The 15,578-nt window shown below is 39.1% G+C and overlaps 1 protein-coding gene across 1 annotated transcript in view; it reads left to right on the top strand.

The window, feature by feature from the left end:
• The window catches only part of dgkb (diacylglycerol kinase, beta), a 45,269-nt gene that overhangs the window by 2,839 nt on the left and 26,852 nt on the right, over nt 1-15,578 (top strand). Inside the window, exons 3-15 of the mRNA XM_088307219.1 lie at nt 673-693; nt 801-948; nt 1,168-1,305; nt 3,259-3,308; nt 4,893-4,967; nt 5,765-5,884; nt 6,670-6,787; nt 8,319-8,407; nt 9,322-9,438; nt 9,955-10,053; nt 10,407-10,508; nt 12,647-12,720; nt 13,956-14,030. Coding sequence (XP_088163345.1) covers nt 673-693; nt 801-948; nt 1,168-1,305; nt 3,259-3,308; nt 4,893-4,967; nt 5,765-5,884; nt 6,670-6,787; nt 8,319-8,407; nt 9,322-9,438; nt 9,955-10,053; nt 10,407-10,508; nt 12,647-12,720; nt 13,956-14,030 — 1,226 coding nt within the window. The remainder of the gene's footprint in view (nt 1-672; nt 694-800; nt 949-1,167; nt 1,306-3,258; nt 3,309-4,892; nt 4,968-5,764; nt 5,885-6,669; nt 6,788-8,318; nt 8,408-9,321; nt 9,439-9,954; nt 10,054-10,406; nt 10,509-12,646; nt 12,721-13,955; nt 14,031-15,578) is intronic.

Below are 15,578 nucleotides of genomic sequence, written 5' to 3'. Positions count from 1 at the left end.
TCAATTCCTTTGTCTACTAAAGAGATTTGGATTTCCAATCAAAAGATTTCAGAATTGCAGCTTTGACTTCATGTTGTTTACATCTAGTTGTGCTAAACAGCTCAGGACGGAGAATCTTTGGTTTGAAGCCACAATCTTTTAAAGTGAGCAAAAGTACTAGAACGGACATGATTAAATTAACTCGAAGTGAATCATATTCAATATTTGGAGGCTATCATGGCTCAGTTTCAGAAAACAGGTGAGCCGTGATTGGTCGCTAGCTGAGCTCTGAACAACTGTGATGTCATTTCCGACAGAAGTGACAAAATGGCTTCCCACTGAGATGGCTTAAAACGGGTGGCTTTTTTGTTGCTTAACTCATATTCCGCAAATGCAATACTAATCTGAATGTCATTTTAGACTTGGCGCAAAGAAATTTTTTTTGCAGAGAATTTTTTGGGGTTGACTTCGCCCTTTAAAATGATTTTTTTCCCGGCCTTTACTTGCTTTCGGGTGTTTCTCCCTTCAGTCTCCTCTTCAGGAGGTCAAACGCATGCTCTAATGGGTTAAGTTCTGATGACTGACTCGGACAGTCTAAGATCAAGAACAACATGAGTTACTTTGTAGTGCACCGTCATTGTACATGTTATACTATGATCTCGTTTTAATCTGTATACTACCTCTTCTTGACAGAAACAGGAAATCCTCAGCCAGGTGAGTGTTACTTTCTCCTTTTTCACTGACCTTTACGGCCATAGAAGCCCGCAGGCTGAATTGACCAAGTCATTTCTCATACTTTGTGTGTCTCCGTGTCCAACCAGGAGATTGACTTTGAGGGCTTCAAGGTGTTCATGCAGACCTTCCTGGAGAGCGAACTTCCGCAAGAGTTCTGCCAGCATCTCTTTCTGTCCTTTAGCAACAAGGACCAAGGCAGCCCGCCCTTGTCTTCCGACAAGCCCAGAGTCGCCGGTAAGAGTTTACACTAACATACCATCACTTACATTCTCTTTATAGCTATTCTAAATACTTCACTAAGAAATTTTCCACAAGGTTTTCATGTGAAATCCGTAGCTGTGCTACTGATGGATGCCACTTGTCGCTGTATGACTGATGTCAGGCCTCCCCACCAACATGAGAGACTTCCCGGTTGCACGTTTGACTTTTTGTCCCCCACCTTCCTCGCCGCAGGACTCAAGCTGATCAAAAGCAACTCGACCCCACTGAGGACGAGCTCCCTACCGGGGCCGCCGAGCACGGTGCAGCTGAAAGATATTGTGTGCTACCTGTCGCTGCTGGAAGGAGGAAGGCCCGAGGATAAGCTGGAGTGTGAGTGATGACATTTTACACACGTGATGCATCAAGGTTTGAATGTTGGAAACAATATGCTGAGGGATGATTCCCATGCCCCATAAAAAGTTGTTGTATTTGGGGTTGTGAGGACACACATTCACCAGAATGTTCTTTTGCGGTTTCCTTAAAAAAAACAAAAAAACAAAACAGATTTTCCAACCGTTTTCTTAATAGTCTCTCTTGGTCAAATGACATAAAATAAGAGTTTGTAAACAAACTTTGTTTACTTTCAAGATTTTATTGAAACTTTATATGAACATACATGAATATCTGCAAATAATATTTGCATCCGAGTATATGAACATGAAAGTTATATAAGGCGTATAATTTTGTACGGCATATAACAAGTAAGCAACCCAAAATAGAACAAAACAAAACACAAACTGAATGAAAGAAAGCAGTGACAGTATAAGGCACATTAAACGCATTAGTGATAACTCTCTATTGTATTGCAGCCTACAATGTATTTGTTAGTTTAAAGGTATTTGTATACATTTATATATTGTCCTTTTCTGCGTTATCAGTCACATTTACCAATTGAATGACGAGTCTGGCTAAAGTCACTACCGAGTGTCGTTTAGTCGTGTAGATGGCGCACTCTTGTGGCCATTCATTGAACTGCAGTTACTTTGTTCTGTTGCCCGTTTTTTTTATTCCATATTCTTACGTTTTTAATGTATCACAAAATGATATGAAAAAAAACTCTACATTCAGGTACACAATATAAATAGAAAAACATTCTAGTTTTTTTTTAGTTACAGTCTTTGGTTATTTCAGTTATTTCTTTTTTAACTGACTGTAACCATTTTACTGCGTTTATAAACGTCTGTTTGTGAAGAATCTAAGTGTTTATTGTTTCATGTTTATGGATTTTATCGATTTCATTTCCTACCAAAACTATATGAATGGGAGTTTTTTTCTTCTTCATGTATCCGCAATTGAATGGTTCTACAAAAGAATTCTCAACAAGCCACCAATCATGATCGCGCATTTGGGGTCATAACGATGACGTCAACAAGTATCGTAGTTTTAATCACAACTTGGACATTTTTCAACGGCACGCGCGAGTATAGATTTGGTCAACATTTCGCAGTTTACTAACCTTCAAAAACATTTAGGTGAGTCAAGCCAGTCTTCAAATCTGAGCTGTGTCTATTGTTTCACGTAGTATACTTACCATTGTTCTTATATGTTGTCTGTTAGCTTTCCAATAATTGCAGTCTTTTGAAATTAGGACACGGATTGAGAAAGTTATCGAAGTATGGATTCGACAGAAAAGAGGGCGACAATTTTTATGGATAATTTCGGAGGGTCGAGGCCGGAACCTTACAGCGATTGCGGCTGGAGGGCGGGGTCTGACGAGCAAAAAGGGTCAAGTGCCCAGCTCTGGTCATGATGATAGAAAATGTAACTGAAAAAGACAAAGAGTAGCGATGTTGTAATGTGTTCTATATGATCTCTACTCTCTCAAAATGGAGGTTTGGCTTGAGTTTTTTTGTTATTTTATTTAAATACTGACTTTTAAAAAGTGCTGAAATTTTGGTTATGTTGTCCAATAAGTGCATGATCAAGTGTGAAAAGAGTATCCATTTTAAAAGTTTACCAGTCGTCCACGTGTTTATATTATTTTTTATTGGCCGTTTTTCACCCAACAATCACTTCCTTGTAGGAGCGTTGACTTTTGACATCACTATGTGGACTCATCAAGAAAGAGGCCATTATCTCCTTCTTTTGGAGACTTTCACGGATGTCAGCAGTTAGCTTATGTAATTCCCTAATAATATGAAAGCCATCTATGTGCTGCTCATGTGTCACCATCGTTTGCAGAGTCAACCGCAGTGATAATCGTCAACATCTTGTGTAACTTTTAAAGGGTTATAAGTGCATACATTGTTGCTGATAAAATATTTTTTCCCTCTCTCCACACAGTTATGTTTCGCCTCTATGACACAGACGGGAACGGCTCTTTGGATAGCTCGGTAAATATTTGTTTTGGTTTTTGATATGCTGTATTTTTGGGTAATATAACACACCATTTATTTAACTGATGTTAGCAAGGAGCGCATACATATTTAGTCTGCTATCAAGCTATCTTAAATTAGTCTAGAATATCTACAGTATTTATTCATCCGTATTTGGGAAGATAAATTATGGATGATGAATCTTCTTGTCTGGGATACCTTGTGCGCATTTACTTGAGATGCATTGATACTGATTGCCAGTAATGTTTTTGTAGCCTCCTGTACGTTTCCTACTGTACTCATATTTGGAAATAATTATACGCCGATGCCATTATGCCATGACTATCACTTCAGCAACCTGACATGGGCTGGAGGAGTAGATTCTCTGCGAGCTGTGCAGAGATACCCTCCAGTATCTCGGGTTCGACATCTAGTTTTCATGAATGGCTGACTGAGTTTTGCGGCAATTCTGTGAACAGTGCTACAACTTTGTAGATGCTACAGCTTATCGAAAACGTCATGTCGTATCATGTGAGCTTTCACAACAAGAAATGCATAGTTGCCGGTGGCAGCCGGCTATTTCCATTGCCAAGCTGTACAAATTAAGTACAGTGGAACCTTAACTTAAAAACTTAATTTGTTCTGAGCCCATTTGTAACCCGAAAAGTTCATAAACCAAGGTAATGCATCCCATTGAAATGAATGGAATGGCATTTAATCCCGATCCCAAACGATGTTTCATTATAGAATTCAGTGAAAAGACACGATCATAAAGAAATAAAACACTAAAACCCATGGTAACTATTTATTGCTGATTAAAAGTGAAAACAGGCGCAGGAGGATGACAACTCCTCCATTGAAAATGAGCCCTCTTCCCTAATAACAGAAAATTCAGATTCATATATTTTTTATTGTCTTTTTCTTTTCTAATCCATTGGTTTTATTTTGGAAAACCAGTCCAGGGTGTAAAAGGAACAACTTCAAAATATTTAGTGTCACACATTTGTGAATGAGTGAAATTTGAAGACTGAGGGAGGGTCACAATTTTGTGTGACAACATTCTTGTGGGGGTGAAATTGGATGCATGAAGAGACAGCTTTGGATATCCCATCATTAGGATCCCATTATTATCTCTGGAGACTATACTTATCTGGAGTTGGAAAAGTAAAGTGCCAAAAACATAAAATTAATAAATAAATCACACACGCAGACGTCAGTTTTTAAGTTTTTCTCTGAGAAAACAATCTGTTGTCTCTATTCCTTGAAACAATGTGTGCATCTCTGATTTAGAATCACGCTCACCATATTACAAAACATCACAGGTGACCCAGTGTTGAACTTTGTATTAATGTCAGCTGCTCTGCTTCTGCCTGTAAAAAAAAAAAAAAAAAGGAAAAAAACAAAACCAACAAACACTGTAATTTAGCCACAGAGCTGTTCACACCGCCTCCAACTGACATTTCAAACCTGTTATTATGCGGGTCCGCATCAGCCCATTTACAAGAGCAGCTAAATACTGTCTTTAAATATACCAACGTATATACTGGATATAAATTTGTGGTGTGCATGTGTGTGTGTGTGTGTGTGTGTGTGTGTGCGCAGGAACTAGAGCACATCATCTCGCAGATGATGCATGTGGCCGAGTACCTGGAATGGGACGTGACGGAGCTCAAACCTGTAAGAGGCCAAACTCGAAAAGTGTTTTAAGCTAAATGTAACATTCTTAAAAATATATTATATTATATATATATTTTTTTAACATACATAAACTTTGCAATAGAATTCACTCCTGTGAGCGTTTCTCAGCTGCTTTCACTATACAGTATGTTCCGCAAACATCCAGTCAGTTTTGAGCTAAAAGCAAAAACTACAAATTTAATGCAATTAAAGAGCTGATGAAAAATACTAAACCTTACAACTTATTTGTTATTTTCATTGTGATACACTGGACTGTTGAGCGCAATTCAAAGCAATTTAGCTCAGAGAATAATAGAAAATAAAACTTTTTTTTTCATTGTTAATATATTTAAATCTAAAAGTTATCTGTAATAATTCAATTTAGTTTATATTTTCAGCAGTATTGAATAAATACATTATGTGATATATGTACATGTTTTATATCATATCCTGTAAATATGTTTTATTAGCTTTTATTAACATATATATATATATATATATATACATATATATATATATATATATATATATATATATCCATCCATTATTCCTTAAAAAAATGTCATTTACGATATACTGAAATCGAGGAAGATTGTTTTGCAAAATTTAACGACAATATGAAACAATGTTCATCATAGCTTTCATGAATAATTCAACAAGATTCATCACAATACATACTATTAAAAACAAAGCTTGATTTACATCAGACTTGGTGACGTGTCAAGCTCGACTTGCTTCCTTTGTCCTCAATTTTCTGCCCTTGTTTTGTCCTCATGCATCAATTGTTGTTTTACTAGATCCTCCAGGAAATGATGCAGGAGATCGACTATGACCGGGATGGCACCGTGTCTCTGGAGGAGTGGATCCAAGGAGGGATGACCACCATCCCACTTTTGGTCCTGTTGGGTCTGGAGACTGTGAGTATATGGAGGCGTCTGTGTGTAAATGCACACAAAAAAAAAAAATTCCCATTTCCAATCAGGAATAGAAACTAGGAGACTCTTCGAAGCGCATGAGCGCAGTTCAAATAATTGACACTAGAGGGCGGCATTTGACTAGATTAGATTTGAGTTTTTTTTCCCATTATTTGTGTGTTATGATTAGTTTCATGCATTGATATTTTTTCAAAAATGTTCCCATTAATTTGGGTGACAATTGCTTCGTTTATATATATATATATATATATATATTTTTTTTTTTGCATTTATAATTCAATTACAGATATTTTTGAAACGTTTAAAAACAAATAGAAAAAAAAACAAGATTTATTTTTGTATGCTCATATGTATCCACGTTCCACATTTTTAATGGTCTAAAATGACCTAGACGTGTCAAGCAACAAAAGTTGAATGTTGCACCTTGGATCAAAATTGCACACTGCAATTTGACACCAAAAGTTATTTTAAAAGGTTTTCCCTATGCAGATGTGTTTTGTTGTCATTACGGACTTAAGTTGTTCAGTGGGTCCACCTGATGTAGCACCTTAAAAATTTCAGAATCACCTAGATCCAGTAGAACAGAATGACTAAAAAAAAAAGAAATGCAGTGACAGTGTTTATCTTCTCTGTGGATTTTCTGCGCCGGTGCATTTAATTGCATTGTGAGAGCAGTAAAACTGAAATAAACTCAATGCTTATCAGAAAAGTCACCCTGCAGCTACTTCAACTTTGCTAATGGCATGTGTGTGTGTTTGCGCGTGCAGAACGTGAAAGATGATGGTCAGCACGTGTGGCGTCTGAAGCACTTCAACAAGCCGGCCTACTGCAACCTGTGTCTCAACATGCTCATCGGCCTCGGCAAGCAGGGACTCTGCTGTTCATGTGAGTCGAGCTGCTGCTTACTCTACAATACACACGCCACTTTCAAATGCGCTTTTTTGATTGACTTGTACTTGATTTTCCGTACTGGTGTTGGCATGCACTGTATTGTAGCGACCTCCTCATTTGCATACATACACAATGAGCAGTGGGTATGGAAAACAGCCTTTTTGTATACACACCTGCTATGAGGTACCAAAACCACACACAGGCAACGAAATAGAATGACTTTTTTTTAGAGCACTACAAATATGAATATCTTTAATATACCAAGTGTCACTTTGCAGTCCAGTCATTTCGGCAAATCTTGTGAAAATATCCTCAAATTTTTACAGAATGTTACAAATTGAACACTTATGAAACTGATCCCATATTAAACTTATGATGTTCAACACCAGTTTTCAAGATAAGATCTGAATTTTTTGGGGTCGCACAGTCTGTATATTTGATCAAAAACCTAGAATGCACTCTGTGTGATTAGAGCAAAATGTAATTATTGCGACAGAAGCTGTTTATACTGGGAAATATTTATATTTGAATATGAATAATTTCATAATTTTTAAAGTCCCTGACTTTATTGTTATGGATTCACTTTTGAATAAATGTCATAAGTTATCAATGTCACTGACCTAATAGGCAGATTTTCACTTTTGAATAAAAAAAAAAAAGTAAGTCAGTCAATTTTCAAGTCAATGACTTCATTCGTCGACATTCACTTTCAAATAGAATGTAAAATTAAAAATTAAAAAATTATCATATATTTGCTTTTTAGTAGTAAAATTTTAAAAAATTCACTTTTTAATAAAATGTAATAATAATAATAATAATAATAATAAAAATGATAATAATAAAAAAGTTACTGACCTAATTGGCCGGTATTTAATTAAGTAAAAAAAAAACAAAAACAAAATCGAGGACTTTATGGCTTTATGAACATACATGTCAGTTCTGACATAGAACTAAATTAATTCTGTGACTTCATTGCCTGAAAAATTTTATTTATATTTTCATATGTAAAATAAAATGTTCAATGAATAAAATCAACAGACAAATGTTCACTTAAAAATACATTTATAATGAATTATTAATTTTATTAAGATATTGACTTCTTTGGCATGTAATCACCTGTTTTTTTTTTTTTTTAATAAACAGGAATTCCTGACTTCTGCATATAGTCACTTTACAGTAAAAGCAAAACAACAACAACAAAAAATCACAGCTTATTTTGAAATTTGTAATTATTCTGCCATTTATTACAATGTAAACATTACTGATTTATTGCACCGGCTACGTAGAAAACATTGTGTACAGTCAGTTTCTAGTCTCTTGATGCTTGAAAGTTGTGTTTTAGCCAACACAAGTGGGACATCTTTTGAAGAAAATCCTCTTTACAAATACAACAGGCGTGCAAGGATAATAAATAAAGCAGGTTGACACCGTTCACTTTGTTTGTGCATTCGCCAGCACGCCGCACACCCTCTCATAACAAAACTAATTGTTTTCCTCAATGTTGCTTGTCATGTGGTCTCTCCAGTCTGCAAGTACACCGTCCATGAGCGCTGCGTGGCCCGCGCGCCGCCCTCCTGCATCAAAACCTACGTCAAGTCCAAGAAAAACACAGAGGTGCGTCCAATTGGAGTGCGGCGCACTCGTCGGCGCGCTCGCGTTCTCCGAGGGCGCCGGTGCGCTCTTGTTGTCTGCTTAGCATTGCTAATTAGCACCAGCGAGCGACGCATCCTCAGACCTGTTTGCTTTTCTTTTAATTGTTTCTGCCTTTTTTTCCCCCAGTGTTGGAAAGTAACAAAGCATAAATACTACATGACTTTTTTTTTTACTATTTTTTTCAGATGCAGGGTTAACTGTTGAACTGCATTTTTATTTTTAGTTTCAAGCAGTCGCTAGCAAAGCTGAATGATTTTTCAAAAATGGTCTAATTTAATTTTCCCCCTTAATATGATTTATTTTTACATGTGATTATTTTTCAAGGTTCTCCTGTCATGTAATTTTTTTTTCACAAACACAAGCAATCAATTAATCTGTATTACAATAAATAATATCAGATTTATTTTATTAAAATTTTTAGGTCTTATAGTTGAGGTTTACGCTAAAATATAAGTGAACCATGAATTAATATAAAATACAATTTATGTCCTTCATTGCTAATGTATGAAACATTTTGACTTGCAGTCTTTTAAGCGTTCACTATGACCACCTCACAAAATTCTTGTGTGGTGTAAACCAGGGATATATAGGGACCAAAATTTGTCCCAGGAATATTCAGTGGCAGAGGTGTGGTAGGGGGAAGCTGTCGTACGGCAGGCAACACGGGTGTCAAAGTTATTTGACTGGCCCCGAAATAGAGCGGCCTTTCGGGAATCTCCCGAAATTCCCAATGGCCACCAAGCCCTGTCGTAAACACAACTTGACCTCCATTTTTACCAGCCTCTTTCTTAAACAGGTATCTGGACTTGGACTTAATCTTCGGGTGTGAATACTGTACTGTTTTTTTTTTCTTTCCTCTGTCACTCTCTCTGCAGGTCATGCATCACTTCTGGGTGGAAGGGAACTGCCCCACCAAGTGTGACAAGTGCCACAAAACCATCAAGTGTTACCAGGGCCTAACTGGGCTTCATTGCGTGTGGTGTCAAATCACGGTGAGGGCACACCATCAAGAAGCCACCTTGTTGTTGTTGTCAAGAGTTTGCTATTTTTGTTTTTCTTCTTTTTTTTTTTTTTTTTTGCACCTTCTTCGCCAATTTACACTCACACAAGACGACATGTTAAATGGCTTTGTGAGGGTGACAATATGCAAACAAGTCAAAAAACGGAGTACAATTAATTACATGTGGTAAGAACTACGGATGGGACTTTGATGCAGCCTTTTTAATTCAGTTGGGCAAATTCAGTCGAGACCCAAATTTGATGAAAAGAGGCCGTTTAACATTTTTAGGTGACCACTGATGGGACAAGCCAAAAATCAAAAGGACAACAACTAAGAAAAAAAAAATTAACATTTTTTTTTATTTTTATTTTTTTATTTTTATTGTTAAACTGCCTTCATGTACGGTTCCTTGTCCTATATAGCAAATGTGATTCATTATTTCAGCAATCCTCGATTTTTTTTTTTTTTTTACCAACAATAAAAAAAATCATGTTATGACATCTTGCAGCTCCATAACAAGTGTGCCTCCCACGTGAAGCCCGAGTGTGACTGTGGACCACTAAAGGATCACATTCTGCCTCCCAACTCCATCTGCCCCGTCGTCCTGGTGAGACAATTTATTTCTTTCTTTATGGTTTTTTTTTATCTGACATTTTATTATTACAGCTGCACTCTAAAAAACAACCCCAAAAAATAAAATAAATCATGTTTTGATTCCTAGTGTCGGTAATTGTGCTTTATCATTAATAACAACACCGGAAATTCCATTCAGTTCAATGAAGAAAACTGATTTGAATTGTTTTGAGTCATTGGACACATTAAACTTGTAAGTCAAGGCGCCACTGATGAGTGTAGCATCCTAAATAATCCAAAAATCACTGAACAATATCTGAGTCGATTCAATTTAACATTTTGGTTCGTACAACAAATTTCCTGATGTGTGGCATTGTTCATTTGCAGGAAAGGCAGTCGACGCTGAGGAAGGACTCACGTTGCAGCCAGTCGAGCCGCGGAAAGGTGCAGAGAGCCAACTCGGTCACGGTGGACGGTCAAGGCCTGCAGGTGATGTACACACACACACAAACACAGAAAGTATTTTTTATTTTTTCTGAAAGTAAAATTGGACTTCACATTTGGCGATTTTTATGACTCAAAGTGGTCACCGGTCGAAACGGTCGTCAGAGTGTCGGTTGCCCTCAGAGGTTGGGGTTAAAACTGTGCAACCAGATAAATGCCTAATCTCATCACATAATTACGTAATTTCCCCTGCATTTGATTATTATTATCAGATGTACCCACAAATTGACACTGGAACAAATTTTTATGTCAGCGGAACGTGAAATATTAATCCTCCTAGTTGCTCCCAGCGTTGTTGCTTTATGACTATCTCACACTACGATTAAACTAACAAAAGCACAATTGCTGCTCAAGTGTCTCTATGGCCTTGGAACGCAAAACTAAATGTACACAATTCGTTGACTTTTGAGCAGCTTTAAGCGGCTTCCTCATCCCGGCGTGTCCTGTCCACGATCCTCTCTTGTGATATCTGTCAGCCATTATGGCGTCCGTGGCGACTGCTCGTCTAGCAACGGCGATGATGAATCGCATCCCGTGCCACATCCGTCTCTGCCCCTCGCCGGCTAACCAGCGTAATAATCAAGATTATTATTTATAATTACAGGAAGTAATGGATCACTCCGGGGCTGGACGGGGAGCTCGTTAATTCCCCCCTCGGCCTGCTGGGATCGCAGACAAGGGAGAGTTAAGCACTTCGTCTGTGTCAAGGAGGGAGTGGGGGGGTTGGAGGTGGGGAGGAGGGAGTGTCTGACGGCGGCAAGGGCTCCGTTCAAACAAGGGCCGGCGGATTAGCGCTTGTTTGGGTTGGCGCTTTGCGAGCTTCGGCCCGCGGCGCTCTCCGAGACTGGGAAGCGATTCCCCCACGTCACAGCAGACCAAGCGGCTGCCAATTAACACGCGCTGACTAATGAGTATCGAGAGTGCTGTCAAATCTCGCTAGTCGCGAGTCGTAGGGACCTCGGAACGATGCAAAAAATTGCAAATGGTCGTCGCAACCACCAAAACCTTTTTTCGAATTGCTTTTGTTAACTGTTCGAAGGACAATCCATTTAAATGTCATTCTTAACTTATCTTAGAATATTATGAATCAAAATACAGTGACACCTTGAATGACAGCAACCCAATTTAGTTGTGTGGCGAGTGAACTAAAATGCCTAAAACCTTCATTAGAAAATCTCATACTTTGGCTCAATATTTTTTTATTTCACAAATCGTCATCTCTGAGTGATTGAAATTTTGCTGACAGTTTACAAGGTTACCACGATCTACGGTGAGGGGAAGTCAACCCCCCAAAAAATCTAGGCTTACAAGTTGAAACATGACATTCAAATTCATATGTTGTTTATGAAATATGAGTTAAGCAACAGAATCCGTCCATTTTTAGCTATTTCAGGGGTGCGGCCATTTTGTCACTTCTGTCGAATGAAAATGACATCACAGTTGCTCAGGGCTCAGCTAATGACCAATCATGCCTCAGTTTCAAAAAAGAGCTGAGCCGTGATTGGTCAATACCGATGATGTCATTTTCAGTCGACAGAAGTGACAAAATGGCCGCCCCCTGTGATTGCTAAAAACGAGTGGCTTTTACTGCTTTACTCATATTCCACAAATGCAAAATAAATCAGAATACCATTTTAAGACTGGTTAAGGCGCATCGAAAGCACTTTATAAGTTATTATCAATAAGTTATAAACTAATCATTGAATTCACCCAAACATGGGTCTTTTTGTCAAGAATGTCATAAATTAGATTATGAGCGAACCCAAATCGCGTAGATAAAAATCTGATTGCTTTCTATGGGACAGCTACATGGGATTAGGAAATTTATGATATGCCACAGTTAGATTTTTTTTTTGTTCAATCATAGCAAATGTTGGTGCTCATTTTTAGGTTATAGCAATTCCTACATATGTATATCTTGTTTTTTTATTAGTACAATATTAAATCACGGCAACTTTACCAAGGCCTTGGAAGCACTGTCCCGTTTTCAGTGAGTGCGATGTAGCTGCGCTGCGTGTTGCGTGCTCAAACTGTTTGAGGGGGATACATCTTGAAAGCGAATTCCCGCGAAGCATCCTGCAGTCTCCAAACACTGACGCTTTGTTTTGACATCTCCCGTTCAGATCACGACAATAGAGGGCACTCATCCGCTGCTGGTGTTTGTCAATCCGAAGAGCGGCGGCAAACAGGGAGAGAGGTGAGCACACAGTTTGTTTTGAAAAAAAAAACACCAAAAAGTGTAGACCTCAGTTCTTTGTGCTGTTGTAGTTTTTGAGATTTCATAAGTCAATCTGATTTAATTTTCTCTAAATAACACCACAAACTGTTTCATTTGTTAGTGCTTTAAGATGGAATTGGGTGTTTTTAGTTGTTGTTTATTAGCTTTTGTAACTTGCATGCTCCACCTAAATACAAAGACGTGAATTCTTGAATTTATTTAGTCTGTCTTTTTAAGGGCTCCCGGAAAAGTGCAAAATGAAACTAAAATGGCAGTTATAAACTAGCACGCTTTTTCGGCTCGAATGTTGAGAAATTTAGGGTTAAAATTTGGTAGTCATGGAACAAAAATAAATTAAAAATGATTGAAATTTCATGTTACTCAGTTAAACGGGTTATGTGGGCTCTATTTTCAAAAAAGAGACATCCCAAATCCAAACAGTGAGTTTTTGAGCGTGGAAAGCCATCCAAAAGGTGGCGGCTCAAGGATAATAAGAAACAATTCAATTTCACGACGACCGTCGCACTGCATCCTCAGGCTCTAATAACAAGTATCTAAAGCAAAGAGTGTCATCCTTTGACTCGCGTTCACCCCCCCTCCGCCGCTAGCGACCCCCTTCCTCACCACCCGAGCCCTCTCTGTAACACCGGGCTAATTGGGTTATTACTGAAACATCATCACTCGCTCCTTATTACGCCAGCCTCCCCATTCGTTTAAATTATGAGATCAAAATATGACTTCAGCCAGTTGACATAATGAAATTGGAATTAAAATGAATTAGTCTTTCTAATGGCTTCTCCTCAAAGGGGTCTCAGGGTATGTCCCGCCCCGCCGCCGGCCAGTCCGTCTCGCCGCATCACACTGAGGGGAGCGTCATGGCTGCAGTGTGACACGGATGCCATATTTGGTCGTATGACATGTGTTCAGGTTTGCACAAAGAATCTACAGGAAGTTCAGTGTGGCGTTGGCGCCTTATTTGGCCACGTGGCGTTTCTTCAGCGCCGACAGGAAGTTTTAGAGTGATGTTATTGCCTTATTTGGTCACATGACGCTTCTTCAGGTTATATAAGAGCAGAGTGACTTTGTTGCCTCATTTGCTTATGTAAAATTTCAACAGGAAGTTCAGTGCCACGGTGTTGCCTTATTTGGTCACGCAGCATCTCAGCAGGAACTTTGGTGTTGTTGCCTTATTTGGTCATGTGACACTTCTCTAGGATCTACCGGAAGTTCCAGTACCTCCTAAACCCGAGGCAGGTGTACAACCTGGCTAAGAATGGACCCATGCCTGGGTAAGTACTGCAGCCAAATTTTCATTCTCGTGTCAAAATCAGAACGTGAATAGCCATAACGGCACAGTCCACCTCCGTCTGCTGGATCAGGTTAGTTACTGCACTGGGCCCCAATTCAAGCGGACTGTAACGGCAAAACTTGAAAATAAAACCTTTTTTTCCACACTTTTATTTGATACTCACCAAAAAGTCAGGGACTTTTTTGGGATGGCGAAAAAAATCTATTTTCTGAGATGTTTTTGCCAGAAAAATAGTTTTGAGAACACTTTCACCATTCTCCGATACAAAATGTTCGTCTTGAAATGCGACGCCAATGAATAATTCCATAATGCAATTTTAATGATAGAAGATTTCTTGTGACACTTTTTTTTCTTCCTTCGCAGTTCAAATCTCGTCTGCTTATTATTTTTTGGTTTTCAAATGCAGTGGCATTTTTCATTGCTCGTGCGTAATAACCAGCATCGCATGCGTGAGAGGCCTTGAGCGCTTACGCGCGTCTCTGAGACGACATGCGATGCGGCATAAAGATGAGCGGCCAGACGAGTGGCTAGTGTGACGTTTCCAGACGGCGGCCGTCTGTGATTAAGGCCGTGAATGTTTGATTTCCATGCGTCGGGTTCCCCCTCGCATCTGGCGTTGGCGTCGCTGTCGTGCCGCTGCGTTGTTTGGCTTCGATTAGCCGAGCCTCAGCACCTTTATCAGGAATAAAAGCAGAGCGGCACACGCCACATGCAAAAAAAGGCATGCCGCCTCTTCGCTTTCGTCTTCCGTTAGCCGCCCAAAATCCCTTCCCTTGAAATTTCCCCGTGACCTCACGCTGCTGCATCCTGGTTAATATTTTCTCTGGCGCATTAGCGGAGTGGACACTGCTGGCCGCCCGCACACCCCGCTGCTGTCAATTAGCTCCTCGGCTAACGCAATAAGCGCAAATGAAGTGTTTGCTTCTTGCTCTTTAAATGGGCCCAAAGTTGCCTTTCATGTGCGCGGCCGTCTGTTTGCCTCTTTAATGCGGTTTGCCCGTCCCGGTCGGGGTGTAATTGAGCGAGTCATTTAGCCGCCATGCGAGCCTTCATTCAGTTAGGCCTTTGTTATTGTGAAGGAACGGAAGACGTCCAACTGAACACTGGCCGTTGTGATCCGATTAGGCCTGCACCAGGCAGCCGATGAGCGATCGGCAATTTTATTATTATTATTAGAATGGGCGCAGTGGCGTGGTGACGACTCGTCAAGGGGTTCTGATATACGGACAAATAATCTCTTTCAAAACGCGCATAGAAATCCTTAAATAACATGCAATTCATTTTCTTTATTAGCAATGAAGTGCTATAACGTAATACAAAAATATACTCCTGAAGCTTGCAAGTCATTTGAACTTTTTCATACTCTGGGCTTCTTCAGATTCATTTTTTTTATACTCATGTACTTTTCTTTCCCATCCCAGCAAAATGGCTTGTGAAAAGCAACCTTTAACCCATTTTAAGCAGATGTTGTTCCTGACCAATATTTATGAAATGAAAAGTATTACACAGAATCCTTTTTGGCATCGTT

The sequence above is a fragment of the Idiotropiscis lumnitzeri genome, chromosome 10, assembly GCF_059441095.1.
Source record: "Idiotropiscis lumnitzeri isolate Australia: NSW breed Sydney's pygmy pipehorse chromosome 10, RoL_Ilum_1.0, whole genome shotgun sequence".
Taxonomy (NCBI): Eukaryota; Metazoa; Chordata; class Actinopteri; order Syngnathiformes; family Syngnathidae; genus Idiotropiscis; species Idiotropiscis lumnitzeri.
Note: the sequence above shows the minus strand (reverse complement) of the source record. Positions and strands in the feature narration are given on the sequence as shown.